The sequence below is a fragment of the Myiozetetes cayanensis genome, unplaced genomic scaffold (genome assembly GCF_022539395.1).
Source record: "Myiozetetes cayanensis isolate MyiCay16 unplaced genomic scaffold, myiCay2020 scf27, whole genome shotgun sequence".
Classification (NCBI taxonomy): Eukaryota; Metazoa; Chordata; class Aves; order Passeriformes; family Tyrannidae; genus Myiozetetes; species Myiozetetes cayanensis.
In genome coordinates this window covers 1,904,170-1,925,302 of record NW_026087488.1, presented here as the reverse complement: position 1 = coordinate 1,925,302, position 21,133 = coordinate 1,904,170, and the positions used below count along the sequence as shown (strand labels likewise).

The 21,133-nt window shown below is 47.0% G+C and overlaps 1 protein-coding gene and 1 long non-coding RNA gene across 3 annotated transcripts; one reads left to right on the top strand and one right to left on the bottom strand.

Moving 5' to 3' along the window:
• Positions 1-300: 300 nt before the first annotated feature.
• Positions 301-2,765, bottom strand: LOC126643374 (uncharacterized). The gene is made up of 2 exons (XR_007629746.1): positions 2,713-2,765; positions 301-1,036 (listed from the first exon to the last, which is right to left on the bottom strand). It is a non-coding gene; the product is annotated as an uncharacterized LOC126643374 (long non-coding RNA).
• Positions 2,766-2,970: 205 nt separating this feature from the next.
• GGNBP2 (gametogenetin binding protein 2) lies at positions 2,971-20,707 on the top strand. Of its 2 annotated transcripts, none has more exons than XM_050321654.1 (13): positions 2,971-3,123; positions 6,936-7,016; positions 8,710-8,963; positions 9,644-9,742; positions 12,289-12,402; positions 14,303-14,506; positions 15,551-15,725; positions 17,213-17,407; positions 17,953-18,103; positions 18,333-18,458; positions 18,540-18,691; positions 19,059-19,307; positions 20,010-20,707. In XM_050321654.1, exons 1-13 carry the CDS (start codon positions 3,031-3,033, stop codon positions 20,211-20,213), a joined length of 2,097 nt encoding a protein of 698 aa, XP_050177611.1. In that variant the 5' UTR covers positions 2,971-3,030; the 3' UTR covers positions 20,214-20,707. The 2 variants fall into 2 exon arrangements, with proteins under 2 accessions (XP_050177611.1, XP_050177610.1); XM_050321653.1 differs by having other exon boundaries at positions 14,303-14,512.
• The last annotated feature ends 426 nt before the right edge of the window (positions 20,708-21,133 follow it).

Sequence of the window (21,133 nt, the reverse complement as noted above, 5' to 3'; positions counted from 1 at the left end):
ACAAGAGCAGCGAGCTCTGCCCTGAAGCACCCAGTGGGGTTATTAATGCTGAATATTCAGGCCATGAATACAGATAATTACCCAGGCCCCTCGAAGAGCCCAGAGATGCAAGGGGGCATTCTTTGATCCCAGGGTCTGTGGGAGCAAACAGCACTGCAGTGGGGCTGAAAAGATGTGAGCAGTGAACGCTCTGCAGACACTTTCTCCACACACACCCCCGGACTGTCAGCTGGGTGCTGCAACACTGCATTTCACTTCACTCCGGGCTGTTTAGACAAGTAACCTTGTACAGATTAAAGATACATTAAAAAAATCAGACCCTTTTATTTAGTTGTTACATAATTAGTAAAAATTTAAGATATTTCAAATGTGAACACTGAAATGGTTCAACCATAGCGTGCCACCGACTTCAGTAACAGTAAATCAGGGGACTGGAGAAACAGAAAGAGTTTTGCCTTTGCTGCCATAATTCCACCAAATGACCCTTTTGTAGGGCTGCAAGATCGAAAAAATATGATGGGAGGGCAGAGCTGATTACATTTAACCTTTTGTTAAACATGAGTAACTTCTTAACATATCTCATTATTTTTAAGGATCAGCCCCTTAGCATGCCTCGCCTTTCAACCCAGCACTGTCTCTTTTGAAGTCAGATGTTACAATAAAGATTGCAGGCAGTATCCTATTTCAAAGCCACCGTGTCCTCGGGAACAGGTATTTCTTCCAGGCAAAGAGGGGCATGCAAATGAACGCAGGAAGGGGCTGGCTGTCTTTCCACTGTGTTGCAGACAAGAAGCAAGCTGAGCGTTCCAGCAACTTGAAAAAAAAAAAGAAAAATCCATGGATAAAAATCGTATGAAATGCGGTGGTGCTTTTCATACGTAGTTCGTCAACGTGCAATCCAGGAATGCAAAATTTGGGCACCGCTGTTGATGTGATCCAGCCACGCTCTGGGAGTGGAGGGGCTGAAGTGACACAGCAAGCCACATCCTTGCAAAGGAAGCGTAAGTTCACCTTGGTTCAGGTTGCTCACAGAGCCCTGGTGGGAGAAATATTCTTTATTATAAAATCCCAGCTTTGCTGCTGCAGAAAAAGATGGAAACACACCGACTGCAAACTGTTCCCGTTAGAGATGCTGCACGAGGAGCTCGAGAAAATTAACTCCTCCACTTAACACGGGTTTTATGCAGACACAAGGAAAAAAACCACACCAAATTCCTGCTCCTTAATTACCTCCCCTGCATTTTCTCGTGAGGACTTCAGTGCCTATACACACACATACATACACACACACAACAAGAACGAACAGATCAGCGGGGTTATTTAATAGCTCAAGAAAGGCTCTGGGCTTGGTGTTTTATTTTTCTTGGCCGGTTGATTGAGGCAGCCGCAGGATTTCGGGCGGGTTGCAGGCACCAGCATCCCTGGGCCGGAGCAGTTCCATCCTGCCCTGCCTGGGGGGGACCAGGGCACTGGGGGGGCTCAGGTGTGTTTGGGCCGGGGCGGCGCCTGAGGCGAATCCGCACAACATCCCGGCTTGGAAAGGACCCACAAGGGTCGAATCCAAGCGAGAACCCCGCACCGAGCGCGCTGAATTCCGCGCATTTTCGCCCTGAGGGGCCGCGCCAGGGCCGGGCCCTCCCGGGGCCGTTCGCGCCCGCGGTAACGCCCCGTGAGGGGCCACTCGAGGAGGCGGCGGGTTTTAACCCCCCTCAGGGGCTCCCCCGGGCCCCTCGCTGCCCAAACCGCCGCTGCCGGAGGCCGTTCCGGGCTCGGCCGAGGGGCCGCTCCGGGCACGGCCCCGCCCGCTCCCCCCGCGCTCGGGCCGGGCCGGTGCCCGCGGGCGGTACCGGGCGGTGCCCGCGGCTCTCGCGAGAGCGGGGCGGGGCGGCCCCGGGGCGGGCGGGCAGCGAGGAGGAGGCGGCTCCGGAGCCCGCGGTGCCGCCCGCCTGTCACAGCGCCCGGGCCCCGAGCGCCGCCAGCACCCGGTGAGGGCCCGCGGGCCGCGCCCCCGGCCAGGGAGAGGAAGGGGGACGGGGATGGGGGACGGGATCCGCCCGCCGCGCGGGGCTGCTCCCCGGCACCGGGCGAGGCCGGGCAGCGCCGTTCGGAAGGGGTGGGAGTGCGGCGGGACCGCGGTGCAGCCCCGCGGGGAGGCGGCGGGGCGGGCGCTGGGCGGCGGGGAGGGGCGCCCCGGGGGCAGCGCCGGGCGTTGTGGCGGCTCCCGCTGGCCGGGCCGGGCGTGCGGAGGAGCCGCAGGGCCGCGCCGGGCCGGGCCGGGCCGGGCTGGGCGGGTCCCGCCGGCCGCGCTGGGCCGGTGGCGGGCGGGGGGCGGTGGCTCCATCTCCTCCCTGCCCTCCCCCCCGGGCTCCATGGCCCCCTAGCGCTCCATCACCCCACGGGGCTTCCTCTCCCCCGACCAGTCTCCCTCTTCCCCCTCCGGGGTCCATTTTTCCCCCCGGCCGACTCCGTCTCCCCACTGTGGTCTCCATCCCCACCAGCCGAGCTCCATCCCCCCAGCTGGGTTCCATTCTGCCGCCGGGTCTCCATCTCACCCACCGGGATTCCATCCCCCTCAGCCGGGCTCCACCCGCCCCAACCGGGCTACACGTACCCCACCGGGTCTCCATCTCCCCCCGGCTGGCTCCATCACCCCCAACCGCGTTTCCATCTCCCCACCGCGTTTCCAGCCCCCCCAGCTTCATCCTCCTTAACTGGGCTCCGTCTCCCCCACTGGGTTTCCATCCCCCCTCGGGCTCCATCGCCGCCTCTCCATCCCCCCCGCCAGCTGGGTCGCCGATCCCTGCCCGTGTCCCGCCGCTCCGTGCCCGTCCGTGCCCGTGCCGGGGCGGGCCGGGCCGTGTTGAATCAGGCGATGCGGAGCGCAGGCTGTGTCTGTGTGTGCGTGCGGAGGTGGTGAAAGTGTGGCGGGGGAGCGCGCTGGGTGTTTACTCCGGGGCTGGGCCGCTCGCAGGCAGCAGCAGCAGCAGCAGCAGCGGCAGCAGCAGGGAGGAGGAAGCGGCGGCGGCAGCGATGGCGCGGCTGGTGGCGGTGTGCCGGGACGGCGAGGAGGAATTCCCCTTCGAGAAGAGGCAGATCCCGCTGTACATCGATGACACCCTCACGGTGAGTGCCCCCCCGCGTGTTGCAATGCCCGGGCCGGGCCTTCCCTCCCCCTCCTCCCTCCCTCCCTCCCTCCCTCCCCGGCCGGGCCGCGCTGGCTCCTCGTTAATCGCGGGGACTTTGCGACGCTCGGCGTTAACTGCGCTGTTTGTGGCAACTTTGTGGTTTTATTATTTTTTTTTTTTTAATCTGATCCGCGGCTCCCGAGCAGGGCAGGCCGCGGAACGAGGGACTCGGTGCCGCGCTTGGGGCCTGGGCACAACTTGTGTGCTGGAGCCACCAGCGTGTGTCGAGCCCAGAGGTGGAGCAAAGCCATTTTCCAGCCAAGGAGGAAGGGAGCCATGTTAACGTGGAAGCCCAGCTTAAAACTGCGTGGTTGCTCTGCTCCTAAATAGGCAAGGAAAGGCTAAAGGTGATTGTGAAACCTTTGCCTTAAAGTCAGGGTTATTGAGCATGCTGCTGTGTCTGCAGTATCTGAGAGAGTTACCCATTTCAGTGTGTTTTTCTGAATTGAAAAAAAAACACGGTGTTTTTTGCTTTTTTTCCAGAATATTCAGTGGAAAGATGAGCTAAATGCAGCTTGGAGGCTTTCTGATCCTTCCATCTCCTGTGTTTAGAGGAAGGCTCAGAAATTGCATCGTAAGGGAACACGTAGCAAAGTGAAAAAAATTCTCTGATTAGCCAGTTGTTTGTTTTAATTTTTAAGGCATGAAAATAGTGGGTAGAAAATAACATTGCACTTGGATAGTGTAATTTGGTATCTTAATTGTTTGTATTTGATTTCTCTTGCTGTCAGCGTGACAGTACCTGCTGTTACTTTAAATGGTATAAAATGTGGGTGCTTTAAATTCCTGATCTCGTGTTTAGTGTGGAAGAATCCCTGAGTTTTATATCAGCTAACTTGGGCAACTCTGTAACGTAATTTCTAGTGGAAGGTGTCCCTGCTCCTTGCAGGGGTTTGGAATTGGATGATCTTTAAGGTCCTTCCAACCCAAACCATTCAGGGATTCTTCCATCCTCCAGAACGAAATAACTGAGTATCTTCAGACAGTCCCTTGCCCTCCATCCCCCTGTTAAAAATTACCTGTCTTGACCTCATCTGTTTTTGCTGCATCTGAAGAAAGGATCTTTGCTGTATTTTAGTTTTGGTCATTTGAATGGTGGCATATTACTAATTTACTAAACTAAAGCATCACTGGTTTTGGCTTTATGTCATCTCTGTTAACTGTGCTTATACATGAGGCAAAGTTTCCCCTAAAGTTGTCCAGAACAGTATCCATCTGTCCTGAAGGGATTTATGACCTGGAAAACCCAGCACTGTGCAGGAATAGTATAAGTTTTGTGGGTTTGGGTGTCTTGACCACGCCTTTCAAGTTATTTTGCCCTTTCATTTCCCATGGAGTTTTGAGCTCTTGGATTTCTCTCTCTTCATTTCATTTTCCTTGGACTCCCTAGTAAAAATTACCCATTAACTTATGTCATAGACTTGCTATGCTCTTGTTACCTTTGTTGTATGTAATAGTTGAGAAAGAGAGAAAATTCAGCTATAGCAGGCACAGGCCTTCAGCAGGCCTAAAATTAATTCCATTTGTGGTTTGGTCCTGGAATTCCAACCCCAGGCCCAAACTCGGTGTAATTGCACTGTGTTGTTGCTGTCCTGCTGCTTTTCACACCATCCTTGTGATTGAAAGGCTCCTCCAGCTGTAAATCAGTTTTGGATCCATCTGGAGAAGAGGCATTTATGCAAGTGCAAGTCATCCTTACCATGAAGAAATCTTATCTCGGGTCCCTTTTTTCTCCCCCCATTATTGTTGTTACAAAGTGCTCGGATTTCTAGGTGATTTCTGGAGGCTTTTGTTAAATAAATCTGCAGAAGCAAGTGAATGAACTCTTAGCTTCCTTGTCTGTCATCTATAATTTATTTTTTAAATCCTTAATTAGAACAAGGCATGGAGTTGTCTCTGAAACAGAATTTTGCATCTGCAGCACTATCTGTAAAAAAATAGTGGTTATTGGTAGTAACTGGCTGCTGTTGACCTCATTTAAATCACAGACGTTACAAGTAGTGGGACTAAGATGTCTGTTAGTCAGCTGGGAAGACTTAATCTTGGCTTTAAATCTAGAATCAGTGGTTGTAAATTAGGAGTGAATGGCCAGAGTGCTCTTAAGCTTTGTAGTAGCTCAGCAAGCGGTTGAGGTGCGGGGAGATACTCAATGGGTTGTTCACCACCACACTTCTCTGCTCCTTCTGGCTCAGCTAGAAATGAAAGGAGGGTTGAATATTGAACCCTTTTCATTTCTTAAGCGGCTTTTATGATTTCTAGAAGGCATTCCATTTGATGTGGTATTATGGGATTTTTTTTTCCTTCCAGTTCAGGGTGCGATGGTGGTTGATGTTTAACCACTTAATAAAATCTCAGCAGACACATGAATTAATTTAGCCTTTGATTCCTTCGCTCTGTTGTAGAAAATACCTGAGGGTGTTGTCTGATAGTGGGAGATGAAGGTGAGGGGGGGGGGAGTAGGCAGATTTATCTCTTGCCTCTGTTATTAGCAGATAGAGCTTTTACTTTTGCTTGTAGCTCATGCCCCACAGAAACACCAAATTAACATCGTAGGAAACCTGTAATTCTGCAGCAAAAACTGGTGCTGCTGCTTCGTGTGGATGGATCAGGGGCAGGAGAGGTTGGAGTTGGCACTGGGTGCCCTGCACGAGGATAAGGCAGCTGTGCTGATGCTCAGGTTGTGGCACAGGGCAGATCAAAACACTGCCTTGCTTTCTGCCCCCAGAGAACGGGAGTTTATTTTGGAGCAGGGCTGAGAGCCTGTAGGAGCGAGTGTGTGAGTTCTCTGGAGGAAGGGGTGGCAGTTAGGCAGCCAGCAGGGAATTCTGCCTTAACTAGGCAGCTGAGGGAAGGTGGAGGGAGGAAAAGGGATGAATCAGGCACTTTCAGTCGCTGTTGATCAGTCTTAGTTATTCACCAAAGTCGTGGTTTCGTCTTTGGGATTTTAAAGTGAACTTTCACTATTTGTATTGACAAATTCTCTGTTTCTCAGCTTGGACAAGAACACAACTGAGCCAGGCTTCACATGTTTTTCTAGTTGCTTTCATTTTACTCCACAGTTGGATTTTGGCCTGAAAATTATTTTACTGATTTCTGCCCCTCCCCAAGAAAGTGCCCTCTTTGTTTCTCAGTAATTTGATAAGAAATATTATTAATTACTTGCAAGTAATCACATTGTTCTGTAGGCTTAACATTTTACTCTGAGCCTCTTGAGAGTCGCAGCTGCAATCACACAAAACAAACTATGCCTTGGAGTACCTTGTTGGGGTAATATGGTTTTAAATTAGCCTTTGGAGGAGTCGACTCTGTCATTAAATTATTGTGGCTGTTTCTTCATAGCTTTGTAAATTCAGTTTGGCTCTTGGATGCATTTTGGATCTCAGTGTGTTGGAGTATGTTAGTTTTAAAAACCGAAGCAGGGTCTCAAGTCATGTAGATAATAATCTAAATTCTCATGGTCCATTTAGCAACTTTTGCTTTCTCTCTGACAGCAATTTAAGAGTTGCCATTTATAAACTACCTCTAGAACATTATAATAATGAAATATTTATTACTTTGCTGGGACATTTACTATCTTTAACAGTTACTTTTATCCTTTCCCAAGCTCCAATAATCATGTGAAAAGTGTGAGCATTTCACATAATTTCTGTTTTATTTCCCCCAAGAAGGTAAAACAACTAATTTTCTGTGTTTGGCGCTTTTTTTTTCCTGAAAGCTCTTTTTGAAATTATTTTCCCTCTCTTTGTACAGATGGTGATGGAATTTCCTGATAATGTGCTGAACCTCGATGGACACCAGAATAACAGTGCACAATTAAAACAGTTCATTCAGGTAAATACCTGCTCCTGGTTGCTTTCTGCTTTCCTCGGGTTTGTGCTTTTGCTTCTCTAGGAGGTTGTGACTCGTGGAGTGACTTCAGACACGTCAGCACCTGTGAGCAATCCCGTGTTGGTACCAAAGTGCACTGGGTCCCTTTGTTCCCTGGATTTCCCAGCATTTATTACAGCTTGTGATGTCAGGAGGCAATTGCTGCATGTCTGGTTAGGACTGAAAACTTATCATGGAAACTGCAGTTCCTAAATGCATTTTGATTCTTATTTCCCCAAGTAGTTCAGAACTGCTTTTTCAGGTGGAAGTGGGCATTGCCTAAGGTTGGGTTGCCGTGATTGGTGCCATGCCAGGACAGAATTCACGTGCCAGTTTACACATTAGATAGAGCTGAGTAGGGAGAGGTGGTTCTGTGGTACCCCTGGAGCTTTACTAACAGAAGTACAGCTGTGGCAGTGGAGCACCTGTAGCAGCTGCAGGACTGTGCCAGTGGTGTCCAGAGGAGCAGCCCTGTTGCTGCCCTGCAGTTGCAGGTCCTCGCTGGTGCTTTGGCAGCAGCAGTGCAGGCATGTGCTGCATGTCAGACGGAGCTGTGCTGTGGAAGTAGCTCACTCCTGCTTTGCTGTCACCACTGCCATTAATTACAGGAAAGAGGATTATTGCAGAGTGATATTGCTTGTCAGATGATTTAATGGGCCTGCCTCCAGGAGCACAAACCTTAAATGTTACCTGGTGATAGCTCTGCTTTCATAATGTGTTACATAAAAGGAGCTGAAAATATTTTCTCTTTTCAGCTGATGTATTGACATGTTCCATGGGTGTGATGAGTTCTCTTACCTTGCGTGGTCTTCTCCTTCTTTCCCCAGGAGTTGTGACAAGGCATTTCTGCCCTGGGAGTGTTTGAGTGGTGTGATGTGACAATAATACAGAAAATACTATCGAGGCAAAACGTTCCAGCTGTGCTTTGTGCAACCAGGGCAAAGTGACCCTCAGTCAGTAAATACACTGACAGGATTGTGCTCTTACAGCTGATGTTGGGAAGTGCCAGTGGTGCTGGTACCCCAGGTGTAAATGTGTGTGTTGGTGTGTGAGGAAGGGACTCTCTCTTCTGCAGAGCTAGTGGCAGTTCAGTGTTGATGAAACAGCAGTGAGAACTAGAAGAGTATGTGCTTTTTTATGTGTGCCTGGATGTGTTTGACAAGGGGACCAGGAGACACATCTACGATTGTTTATGGACATCAGCAATATTAGAAGGTGTTGTCTTTAATGTTCTATGAATAGCACACATGGAGTGTTCACTACTGAAGTAGAATGTTTCACCCTGAGTTGTCACGTGTTGCTTTCTTTAGTTTCAGCTGTTAGAATTGGAATGGGAAATGGCATTTAGTCTTCCAGGAAAAATATTGTTAAATTGTCTTGGTCCGAGCAGAACAAGTCTGTTGTAAGTGAGATTTCCATAAATGCCAGTGAATTCATGAATTGCCTTTCTGTGTGCCAAAGATGAGTGGCAGAGTAGAAGATGGAAAACCTGTGAAACCCTTTCCTAAAACATCTGTGCTGAGCTGGAGAAAAAGGGTTCTGTGATCAGGGCGGGGAGCTGCGACGTTTATCCCGCAGCAGCACTGGCTGCCTGGAGCGGGAGGAGGAGAATGTTGTGCTCCTGTGTCCAACGCTGGCCCGTGTGGTTGTGTTCCAGAGACACAGCATGCTGAAGCAGCAGGACCTGAACATTGCCATGATGGTGACGTCGCGGGAGGTCCTGAGCGCCCTTTCGCAGCTGGTGCCGTGCGTGGGCTGTCGGCGCAGCGTGGAAAGGCTCTTCTCCCAGCTCGTGGAGTCCGGGAACCCAGCGCTGGAGCCCCTCACCGTGGGGCCCAAGGGGGTGCTCTCTGTGACTCGGAGCTGCATGACTGATGCAAAGAAGCTTTACACACTCTTTTATGTGCATGGGTGAGTGTCCTGGGACTGCCCAGGCCGTTCCTCCTGCTGTCCCTGCATTTGCCTGTGCTGCCTTCCTGGGGACACTAAATTGTCACAGGCTTCAGTCTTAGAGTACATCCTTTTCTTTTGTATCCCTGTTAAACTAGTTACTGCCTAAACTGGGAAGAAGCAAAGCCAGAACTTAATCTTTCATACCACCAGTTGCAATGCCATGATGGCAGTTAAAAGATACCAATACCTAAATATTGGCATCTCTAAATATGAATATAATCAACCATTAATCTGACACAGACACTTCAAAGTTTTTGTGATGCCTGGAAGAAGAGTGATTGTTTGCCTCACTACTTGGCATGTAAAAAATAAAAGAGAACAATTAATGCCTGTCCACCAAAACTTTCTGTTCTTGGGTAGAAAGATAGCCCTGAGAAAGTGAAACCTTCTGGGTTTGGTGAGCACAGTAAATAGCCCCAGTGCCATTAGTTTCTCAGCTGTCAGCAGAGCAAGCAGTGAGTGCTCAACACGCTGCGCCTTGGCCTTCCAGTTGGCTTCAGCTCCTTCTTCTTGCTCCAGTGAGCAGGAAAAGTAGGGGAGGTTAGTGCAGAGCTGAGGAGCTGGAGATCTGGAGAGCGAGGTAGTGTAAGATCGAGTGCTTTCCAGAATCCTAAGCTGGTTCCATTTCTTTTCCATAGGTCCAAACTGAATGACATGATTGATGCAATTCCCAAAAGCAAGAAGAACAAGAGATGTCAGCTGCACTCCCTGGACACACACAAACCAAAACCTTTGGGGTAAGTTTCTGTTCACTCTCAAATATTTTAAGGGACCGAAGTATGGATAATAATTTATTTTTAAACATTGAGATCAGTTGTTACACTGTGATCTGTTTGCCAGAGTTAGCTGGGTTATAGCAGACCCAAATAGTTGTGGGGGGGAGAGGAAGAGAAGCAGCAGGAGTTTTGGGCATGCTCAGGGCCTGGATGGAAAGACAAACTGGTTTTTATGCTCTAGACCGAAAGGATTGATCAGCAGATTTTCTCACATGGAGGTGAAAGAGTACATGCTAAACAAATACACATCATTTTGCTTGGGATTATTAAAAATGCCTTGCACAACTGTTAATCAAGGGCTTTGTTGTGGTCGGGTGCAGGGTTAAAACTGGAACTCAATAAAATGTGTTTTCTCAAAATGTGACAGCATGTTTTGAATACACCACTGAAAAATATGCATATATGCCAACTGGTTAACCAGAAAAACACTCCCTGTAAATCTGTTGTGGATTTTGGAAGTGGTGTTTTTTTTGTTGGGTTTGGTTGTTGGTTTTTTTATTTTTTTTTAATATGATGACCAATAAATTGTGCTCTTGTGCTTGGCTGGAGACCTTTTTTAGTCAGTTGTGTTGTGCTCCTGGTTGAGTGTACAACCTGTGAAAGATGGTTTCCAGTTACAGGACGTGTATTTTTCTATGCAGATTTGAGTCTCTTTGGGTTTGGTTAAATCCCCTGGGATACCAGGCATGTGGAATATGACACTCAATTTTTGCTCATGCTCCCTGAGCATAGTGGTAACTAATAATTATCTCTTATATTTTGGTTACAGGCCTTTCATATCATTAGTTTAAGGCTTTTGTTACACAAGATCATGAAGGTATAGGGGTATATATTTTTTTTAAATGAAGCAAATTCATAGGATTATGAGAGTGGGTTTTGGGTTTTTTCCTTATCTTTAGTAAGTTGAATCTTTTCTGTGTGAGGACACACGTGGTGGAACCTGCAGTTAGCATTTTGGCAAGGCAGAACAATCTCAAGCTGAATGAATAGAGAGCAGAGCACTACCTTTATTTCCTCAGTTCATGCTGGAATAAATCCCCTTCGTATTTTGGATGCAGATGAATAGGGAATATGTGGAAGAGCGGTATTTTTTATATTTTATTTTATTTTTATATATTTTGTTGTGCTGCAAGGAAAACTTGGGGCTTTAGCAGGTAACGTGGCCCGTGGGCCATCAGGGGGGTTTGCTAAAGAGACAGGACTTGCACTCCTCTGCTCAGGCAAACCCTTTGTCCTGGACAGAGGTGCCCAGGGTGCATCAGCACGGACATTTCTCCACACCAATCTCCCTGCAGTGGCACAAACCCACTCCAGCTGAGCCGAGGAGGCGTCCAAGGGAATTGTCTCAGGGAGCAAACCTTGTTTGTCAACGCAGAGCTACTGCTCCACTTCTGTACAAGAAACTCCTTCAGATGAGTTGCATCTGTTGGGCATTTCATGCACACAAAAAGGGCTTTGAGTTGTAATTGTGTGTTTAATTAGGGGAGTTATGTAACCAGCTAATTCCACTCGAGGGTTGCTTGACGTCCTGAGTTTCAGTGTCCCTGGGTCATGGCTGCTCGGTGCCATTTGGGGCTCAGGAGCATTTTAAACTCAGAAATGCAGGCCCTGTGATGTGGCAAACGAGAACATAGCTTGTATAAACATTCCAGTTGGGAAATAGGGGTGCTCCCTCCCATTTTCCTGCCGTGTTGTATCCATATCTGAGCTTACACTGAAATGATGAAGTGTCAATTGTAGACAAGCCTGTAAGTAAACATGACATGCTATTCAAAGTTTGTTCTTTGCTCTGTAATGTACTTTTAGCTTATCCAAATGTGTTTTGTTAAGTTATTTTGGTATTTTTCTGGCAAACTTTTGAAATCTAATATAGAGTGGTTTATGTTTGTTTGTTTGTTTGTTTTTAAATGGTGGTAGATGTGTGGATTTTTTGTTTGTTTTGTATTTTTTCTTTTTTTTTCTTTTGTTACTTTAGTGAATTGTCTTATGAAATTTAATCTGACAAGTCTTAAAACTTAAGAGTGCTTAAAGTAATATTCTGAAACGTTACTACTGGTTTTCAGCTGTAACTTTAAAAAGTCGTGAGGAGTCTGGATCCTAAACACGGACAGCAAGATTTGCATCTCATGTCTGACCCAAACTTTCTTAGAAGTTAAGGCTTAACCTGTAGAGAATTCAAAGTAAATTAAGGAACACAGCAGCATTTTCATAGGATTTGTTTAGGAAAAATAACTAGTTCATAATATATATATGTTATAGGTCTGAAAAATGTTTGGTAATACTATGTGAGAGTGAAGGGAGCAGTAACAGACTCAGTACAAAGAAATTAAAAGCAGTTAAAAGTAGAGAAGACAGGAGGAGGAGGAAAGAGAGCAAGTGTAGCATCATTTTCTGCTATGGACCTTCCCAGGGAGCAGTCAGGTAAACCAAAGAGGCTTTGCTTTGCTTCTTTCCTAACCCCCCCCAGGATAATGTGCAGCCTTTTGTCTCCTCTGGTTGTCTTGCAGGGGCTGTTGGATGGATGTGTGGGAGCTCATGTCCCAGGAATGCAGGGATGAAGTAGTTTTAATCGACTCTAGCTGTCTTTTAGAAACGTTAGAAACCTACCTACGAAAACACAGGTACGTGAGGGGAACACAGGGTTGGGTTTTTAGGAAGACATCTATGTTTTACCAAGGCAGTAAGTGTGTGATAAGTGTGTTCACATGCAGAGGATTCCTCTGATAGCCTTTCAGAGCTGAAGATCTCAGCTTGGTGGTGACAGAGGGCCCTGCATGAGACAAAGAGGGTGGAATATTCTTTGTGTTTTCCCTGTTGCTCCAGGTTATGGTGGGGGAGATGTGGAGACCTCGGGTGAAGTCGTAGCTGCTTGTCTGAATTATTTTGGTTAGGATTAATTTACAGCTCAATGTATTAAAACTGTGTATATTCATTCACTCTTTCACAAGTAGCCTGCTCTTGGATTATGGTCTTAGGCTTTCAGGGAGCGTGTGCCAGTTCAGCAGCAGATTTTAGGCTTGGGTGTTGCCTGTAAATCACTGTTTTAAACCAGTTGTTTATGACTTGCAGTGCTGGTGCTGTTAAGTCCCTCTTGCAGGGCAAAAATAAGCCACTAAATTATAGTTGCATGTGTGCAGTAGCTGCTGTGCTGATTAAAAAGTTTTCATTTCCAGCAGTCTCAAGGTTCTGATATGAGCTGTGGGGGCACAGATGGGTGCGGGGGTGGCGGTGCTGTGGAAATAACACTTTGGAAACAAAATAACTTTAATCTCCTGTGACATTAAACACGGCTTTGGCAGCGTTCCTGCTGCTAACCTGCAGCAATATTGCTGTTTTCTTTGCTTTCACCACAGAAACTAGGCAGGTATCATAGTTGTCACACAGCAAAATGTGTTTGACTTGGTGTAGTCAAGCTGGACATACCACGAAAGGGGAAAACACCACCCAGGGCTGGCATGGAGAGCCAGTTTTTCGAGCTGAAATGTGAGCAGCTTGTCTGACTTGCATTTTTAGAGTAATGCAGCAAGAGGTTTTGTAGCTTCTTGAAGGTTACTCCTCTTATAACACAGAATGAGCTTAATTTGGTTGCATTTCGATTATAACAGACTTCATAACTGTGCTCCTCTCACACATGAGCTGTCACATGTTTAAAATGAATGCGTGGTGTTATAAATAAACCGTGTTTGGCTATCAGCACAGTAATCTAATAATTCAAAATATGCTTCAAGGTGTTCATAGTGGAAGCAAACCTGCTCTTGTACAGCAGGGGCAACAGAGGAAACTTTTTCTTATCACTTGAGTACACTTTAAATAATTGGTGTGAGGTAACTTGGAGTGTGTTCCTTGAGAGGGATTTTGTCCTGGCTTGTACTAAATATTCAGCTTGTGCATTGTTGGATTTCTGATCTCTGAATGAAGGTGGAATTGCATATCCATATCCATGCAGGAACTTCTCCATATTAACAATTAGCTTGACTCTTGCTTTGGAGCATGAAAGTCTTGATACCCAGACTTTTACATGTGATAGGTGGGATAATTCATACAGGCAGTTTATTACAGAATCCCAGAATGTGCTGAGTTGGGAGGGACCCACAAGGATCATCAAGTCCAACCCTCAGCCCTGCACAGGATTGTCCCCAAGGGTCACACCATGAGCCTGAGAGTGTCATCCAAACCCTCCTGGAGCTCTGGCAGCCTTGGGGCTGTGCCCACTGCCCCTGGGGAGCCTGTTCAGTGCCCAACCACCCTCTGGGGGAAGAACCTTGCCCTGAGATCCCACCTGAGCCTGCCCTGGCACAGCTCCAGCCATTCCCTGGGCGCTGTCCCTGCTCACCCAGAGCAGAGATGAGTGCCTGCCCCTCCTCTGCCGCTCTGCAGGAATTTGTAACTGCAGTTACAGCCAAAATCTTACTACTTTACCTTCTGAAGTGAGACAAAGCCCATGTGCCCCTGTCCAAGCGTGCTCAGAGGGGTCGGTCGGGTCGCGTTCCCCGCTCGACAGTCGTGCTGTGCTTCCCGCAGGTTTTGCACCGACTGCAAGAACAAAGTGCTGCGTGCCTACAACATCCTGATCGGGGAGCTGGACTGCAGCAAGGAGAAGGGGTACTGCGCTGCCCTGTACGAGGGGCTGCGCTGCTGCCCCCACGAGCGCCACATCCACGTGTGCTGCGAGACCGACTTCATCGCCCACCTCCTGGGGAGGGCCGAGCCCGAGTTCGCAGGAGGGTATGAGTATGTAATTGGCTAGAGTGGGCTATCTAGCGCTTTGCTTCTTTATTTTACCCTTCAATGTCTTTTTGCCACAGTGGTTTTTGTGCCTCCTCGCTGCGCGGTGAGCTCGTGACTGTGAATATTAGCAGGCTCTGGAGATAGCGCTTCGAAGTAGCCGAGGCTCCATCTGTGCTTTTGACTTTAAAGAAAGAGATTGCCCAGTGTCTTCTAGTTCATTGTTCACTGCTTGTCCATCGAGGTGTTCAAATATGCGAAATAGAAAGACAGCCTTGGTTGACACTTCTGCCAAATGCCAAGAGTTCAGGTTAATTTTGTTGCCATTTGTGTGTTATGGTGCTTTCTGAACCTGTTTTAGCCTCTTAAAATCTCCCAGTGAAAAGCAGAGTTCTGAGCTCAATATCACGGAATGGTTTGGGTTGGAAGGGACATTAAAGATCTCTAAAAGGGACCTTCCTAGTTCCAACCCCAGTACCTTTAAAGCTCAGTCACAACTGTTTAATTGAGGGGGTCAACCCTTTTATAATGATTTTCCCTCACTAAATGATAGATTGAACAGACTGAGAGATAATGGACTGATAATGAGCAGATTAATACTGAGATGTTTTTGCTTTGTACGGTAAGTAATGTATAAAACTTCTCTGTGTGTTTATCCAGCTTCAGTTAACTGAGGGTGAAACATTTGCTGTGAATTCAATGCAAATTTTAGGAAACAAAAGAATGCATTAAAACTGGCATTAAAAGTGCTGCTCCCTCTTGGTAAGGGCAGAGACTGATGGGGTGACTCCTGAAGTCCGAGGTGGGAAGGCACAGAGTGTTTTACCAGCACAGGGAGCCCGCCAGGAGCTCAGTCAGTGGTGGCTTTGGCCTGGTCCTTTCTATTTTGCATCTGCATGCAGCACAGCAGAGCCAGAGCGAGAGGCTGTTCATGCAAACACACCTGCAGCTGTGCAGAAACCGACACGGCAGCCACCGCTTTGATCTCTTGGTCGGCTTCCAGCTGCTTTAACAGTGCTGTGCTTTGCTTCAACTCCTGTGCAGACGGAGAGAGAGGCACGCCAAGACAATAGACATAGCCCAGGAGGAGGTGCTGACCTGCCTGGGCATCCACCTGTACGAGAGGCTGCACCGGATCTGGCAGAAGCTGCGGGCCGAGGAGCAGACGTGGCAGATGCTCTTTTACCTGGGGGTCGATGCTCTGCGCAAGAGCTTTGAGGTAAAATCCGAGTTTTGTCTGACTTCATCTAACTCCCTTTTCACCACAGTTCTCTTTCTGCTTCCTGCACGTGTCAGGCTGGAAGGAGCTCCGAGGGTGTTGCAGTGACTGCCTTGTTCAGCTGTGTGACATCCATGCACAGCACAGCCCGTGCTCTGATGTGAAATCTGCTGGAATGTAAAAGATTGAGGCTTGCTTTTACTTTCAGGCTGCATGTTAGAGTACACACTGAGCCTTCTGTGCTTTTAATTCACAGTTATTTCTGTGTTCTTCTACTTGGTGGCATTCAAAGTAGGTCAGGTTACAGCAGTTTTTATTTGGTTTATGAGTAAAACTGGAGGATGTGCCTTTGAATTACAGACATGATTGTTAACTCCTGCATTCCGTGTGTTCCAAATGCACTCTGGGATCTTGAGCTTCAAACAGAACTCCACGTGGTTCCTTTAACAAATATAGTTAATATTAGTCAGTAGTTGGTATGACAGGTCTTTTTTGTTACCTTTATCTTCATAATGACTGTTCTTTCTCAAAACTTCTAGAACATCAGAGAAGGAGGAAGAAAATCAGTTTGGGAATGTCATAATGGAACCCTAAACTAGTTCTTGGAGTTTTTTACAACCAATTTGTTTTTTAAGTACTGAAAATGATATGGAAGTGGCCTTGGGAATGCTTCAGCATTTGTGTCAGGTTTTGTCTCGGTGGGGTTTTAAACTAGTAAAGTATGGAGTTGAAAATCCATTGACATTGTAAAACCCAGGGAATTTTACTGGTATACAAAGATGGCTGGGAATTTGAAATACAGAACTTACATGGAGCTCTTTTCTAAGCTGAGTAGGAATGATGGGGTCTCATTTTGGCTTAAGGAGTTTCCAGAGGAATTGGAGGTAAAAAAAAAAACCCAAAACAAAACCAAACCCTGTGAATTTATTTTTACCTCTGTAAAAGCATCAATCCAAAATAAGTGACTACTTTAATTATATTCTGTTAACTCTGTATGTAGATGTGGCATTATGATATTTGTTCTAAATTTAATATTAAGGAACTTAATTAGAGACTTGCTGTATTTTGAGATACATCTTCTCCTCAGGTTGGACTGCCTAGGAAATGAGTGGGTTTTTCACTGCTTACCCTGGATAAAGAGCTGCAGGAATTCTATACCAGTAGTTCTGATGTGGCTTTTTTTTTGTGCTGCTGTGTTAAATAATCAGAGTATCTACCATGTAAACAGATCCCAAAATGCATAAAAATCAGCAGCTTTTCACTGAAAGCTGTGAATGTGGGCTGTAAGTGAAACACAGAGCTCCTCCATACAAATACCCTCAGCAGTCTGAACTGAGGGAATAAATCTGGGTGGGCATTTTTCTTCTCCAGTCAAGAGTTGTGTTGCTGGGACTTCATGACTGGCTGCTTTCCTCCTCCTTTTTTTATAAATGTAAAAGCTTGAATTGTGATAACTTCTATAAATAGACCTAACCTCTTGTAAACAGATGGCTGTGGAAAAAGTGCAGGGTATTAGTCGATTGGAACAGCTCTGTGAAGAATTTTCAGAGGAAGAAAGAGTGAGAGAGCTGAAACAGGAGAAGAAACGCCAAAAACGGAAGAACAGACGGAAAAATAAGTGTGTGTGTGAGATCCCTGCTCCTCTGCAGGCAACAGAAGAGAAGGAAATCAATCAGGCAAAGGTAAACGAGGCTTTCAGGTGCTTCATTCATCAGCTCACTGTTCATGGTAGGATTCTTGAGAGGTTTTTACTGTATTCTGAGAACTAGTTTTGGTTTAAAACTTTGTCAGGTTAGTACAGTCTTTGTAAAGTAGTTACCTGGAGCTCCTCAGCTTTTGGGGGCTTGGTGTTTCTTTTTTTTTCAATCCTAAATCTGGGGTTTAGTTTATGCCAGAATATTTTTCAACTGTAACTTCTTCGAGATCACTTAATACAGGAAATCAAATTGCTACTTGTAGACAATTCCCATTGAATTTTTGGAGAGGAGGAAGCTTTAATTGACTGAGCAAGTGCAATTATTATTCAGGGTGTGCTGACTGAACTTAGCTGACTGTAGGTCAGATTATTGTAGGAAAGTTGGTTGGAATTTGTTTGGTTGTCTTGTGTTTGTGAAGAATTCTAAGCAATGCTGTTATCAATCAGTGCCAGCTGGTTTTTGTTGTGGAAGGAGTATCCTTTGCAGAGCTGCTTGCAGTGCCTGCAAGTGTGTTTTGTTTCTGTTTTAAGGAGAACTCCAACTTCACGGAAAGCAGTTGCAAAGCCTGTGGTAGCACCGAAGAAGCCAACAACTGTGTAGAAGTAATTGTTACTAATGAAAGCACCTCTTGCACTTGTCCTAGTAGTGGTACCCTATTAGGTTCACCTAAAATCAAGAAAGGTATGTTAATTGTTATTATTTTTTTCATTTTTTAAAAAAAACGTTTTGCTTTTTAAGGGTGAACAGGGCTCAGCTATTTTTAAAAATAATTGGGTTTTTGGAGGAAGGGTCTAGAGGAAGGTGTCCCTACCCACCAGTCTGGGCTTCTGTGAATTCCTTTTTGTAGAGGCATAACTAAAGAATATGCAGCAGTTCCTGTAGATGACAGTGGTTTTTGGCTTTGCCTCAGGTTTATCTCCACACTGTACTGGCAGTGACTGTGGCTATTCATCGAGCATGGAGGGCAGCGAAACGGGGTCTCGGGAGGGGTCAGATGTGGCCTGCACTGAAGGCATCTGCAACCACGATGAAAATGGTAGGTTTGGGAAGAAGATAATAACATTTTAGTATCCCCAAAACTGCAGTGTCTTAGAACAGACTCGCCTGCCTTTTGCAGGAGACGATCCCTGTGTCCATCGCTGCGACGACAAGGAGGAGGATGGAGACAGCTGTGTGGAGTGCTGGGCTAACGCGGAAGAGAGCAGCACAAAAGGCAAAAACAAGAAGAAGAAAAAGAAAAGCAAAGCCTTGAAGTGTGAGAATGACCACGTAAGGGACACGGCTCTGCCAGATGCTTCTCTAAAGGCTTAATGTTTGAAAGTAGTTAGAGAAGGATTTCAAGTCTCAGTTGTGACTAATGCTGAAAATGGGATAACAGGGATCTGCTGTTCCCTGTCCATCCAAGTTTGGGAATTGAGGTCCTCCCTGGAGTAGGTTGTGGGGGAAAGACTCTCTACTATATTCCTAAGCATGTGCACTTTTGCTCACTCTCAGTGAATTAACGTGCCACACATTTAAAAAGATCTGTCCTTGCTCTCCTTTGAACTTTCCCCTTTTCCCTCTACATCCACCCGAAACTTGAATGTTCCATGTGAAATAACGCTGGCATTTCATCCCAGGCTCTTTTCAATTTCAGATTCAGAAGCTTGGAAGCTGTCTGGCAGATCCAGGTACCAGAGAGACCTCAGGGAATCTCACGCACACAGAGTTTCACCGCGACAAGACCAAAGACACACACGCTGAGAGCTGCTGTAGCGCAGACAAAAGCGGCCAGCAGTTGCCTTGGTTTGAGCACATGAAAAACGTGTCACAGTTTGCAGAACCTGCAGAAATGTCACTCGTTCCTGATACTGGAAAAGGTGCCAAAAGCTTAGTGGAACTCCTTGTAAGTAACGGCTTCCTTGGAATTGGGAGGTTGTAGCAGCATCCTGCTTTAATCCTCGGGCTGAGGGTGGGGCTTGGAACTCAAATCCCACTGAGGAACTGCTGACCTTAAGGCTCCCAGTGTTTAGTTTGTTTGCCTGGTGCACGTTCCCTGGGAAGCTTTATAACTGAAATGCTTTGCAGAGGAGGAGAAATTGTCACTGGAATGCAATTGCAGAACTTGTGTTGTGTTCATTGTCAAGGATTGCATTATTCCCTAACATGAAGTGGGCATTATTGCTGCCCTCAAGCCTCAAATGTTACTTCCCACTGCAGGCTCCTTGGACAGCTTTCATCCATCTCCCTTTCCTTCCCATCTCTTTCCCCTTATTTAGATCCTTTCCTCTTTCTTCTTCCCTTTTCCTCTTGTCCCTGCTTTTTTTCCCCTCTTCCCCCTGCACCTTTTTTTTTTTCCCCCGCTTTCTTTCCCCTCCTTTTCCCCCAAAAACCTCTAACGAAAATCATGCTCTTCCCGCGGAAATGTGAATGATTTCCTGACCCTGTGGCTGCCTCTCACCCCAGGAGCAGCAGAGCCCTGCGTGTGGGTTGGGTGGCTGATGAGCCACGTGGGCCCTGGGCTGTGCCTGCCCTCAGAGCAGCTGCAGAGGCTGTGCCGGGCAGGAGGGCGATGCTGGAGCTCTGAAATCCCTGTTCTCCCTGGCAGGACGAGTCCGAGTGCACTTCTGACGAGGAGCTGTTCATCTCCCAGGACGAGATCCAGTCCTTCATGGCAAACAACAAGTCTTTCTACAGCAACCGGGAGCAGTACCGGCAGCACCTGAAGGAGAAGTTCAACAAGTACTGTCGCCTCAACGACCACAAGGGGCCCGTCTGCAACAGCTGGCTGGCAACAGCTGGAGCCAACTGAGCCCGGCCCCCTCTCTGTCTGTCACTGAAACTCGAGATGACTACTGCGCCTTCTCCTTCCAGACTTAATTTAGTGACTTACGGCAAAATTTTATCTTAAATTAATGTGATTCTTTTTTTCTTGGTTTTTTTTTTTTGGTTGTTTTATTTTGGGTTTTTTTTGTTTTGTTTTTTTTTTCTGGGGAGGCTGGTGGAGGTGATTTCCTTAATTTTGTTCTTTCTCCAGGCTTGTATCTTTAGTTGAGTAGCTGTGCAAGCCTCTCTTCTAATTTAAGCCATCTCTTTTCATTCAATGTTTCTCTTCCTGTGAGACTTACAAAGAAGCAAACTAGTGGCAAAGTAATGTTGTACCTATAATTCTGTACAGAATGACAAGGAGCTGAATATAAGATTTTACAAAGTAGACATCCATTTGCAAAATGTTTTGGATGTAATATGTTAAAGCGCAATGTGCAAAATTTAAATAAAGAATATTTATTAATATGCATAGTAAAAGTGGGTGTCTATATTTGTACTCTGAGCACTCCTTCCCAGCAGGACTTAATTCCCGCTGGTCACAGGTGGATGGCTGTGTGGAGGGGGGTGTAAGGAGAGGAAACCTGGCCTGGGAAAGGACAGATCTTTGCAGAGCAGCGTGCCAGGCTCTGTGTTTCTCCCCTGCCCTGGGCTGAGGGTTGTGGGGTCGTTGCCAAACCAGCAGGGTGTGTGACAGCCTGGCTGTGGCAGTGGCACTGTGCCCTCCTGGTGCCTGCTCTGCCTCAGGATTTAGGATGAGGGATCAGTGTGGGGCTGGCTGAGGTGGTGCTGTGGGGCTGTGCTGTGCCAATCCCAGTGTGAGGGCTGGGCCCAAGGTCAGCAGACTGGGGAAAGGGGTTGGTTGGATTTATTGGCAGGGTCAGGCAGCCTGTGCCATTTTGGGGG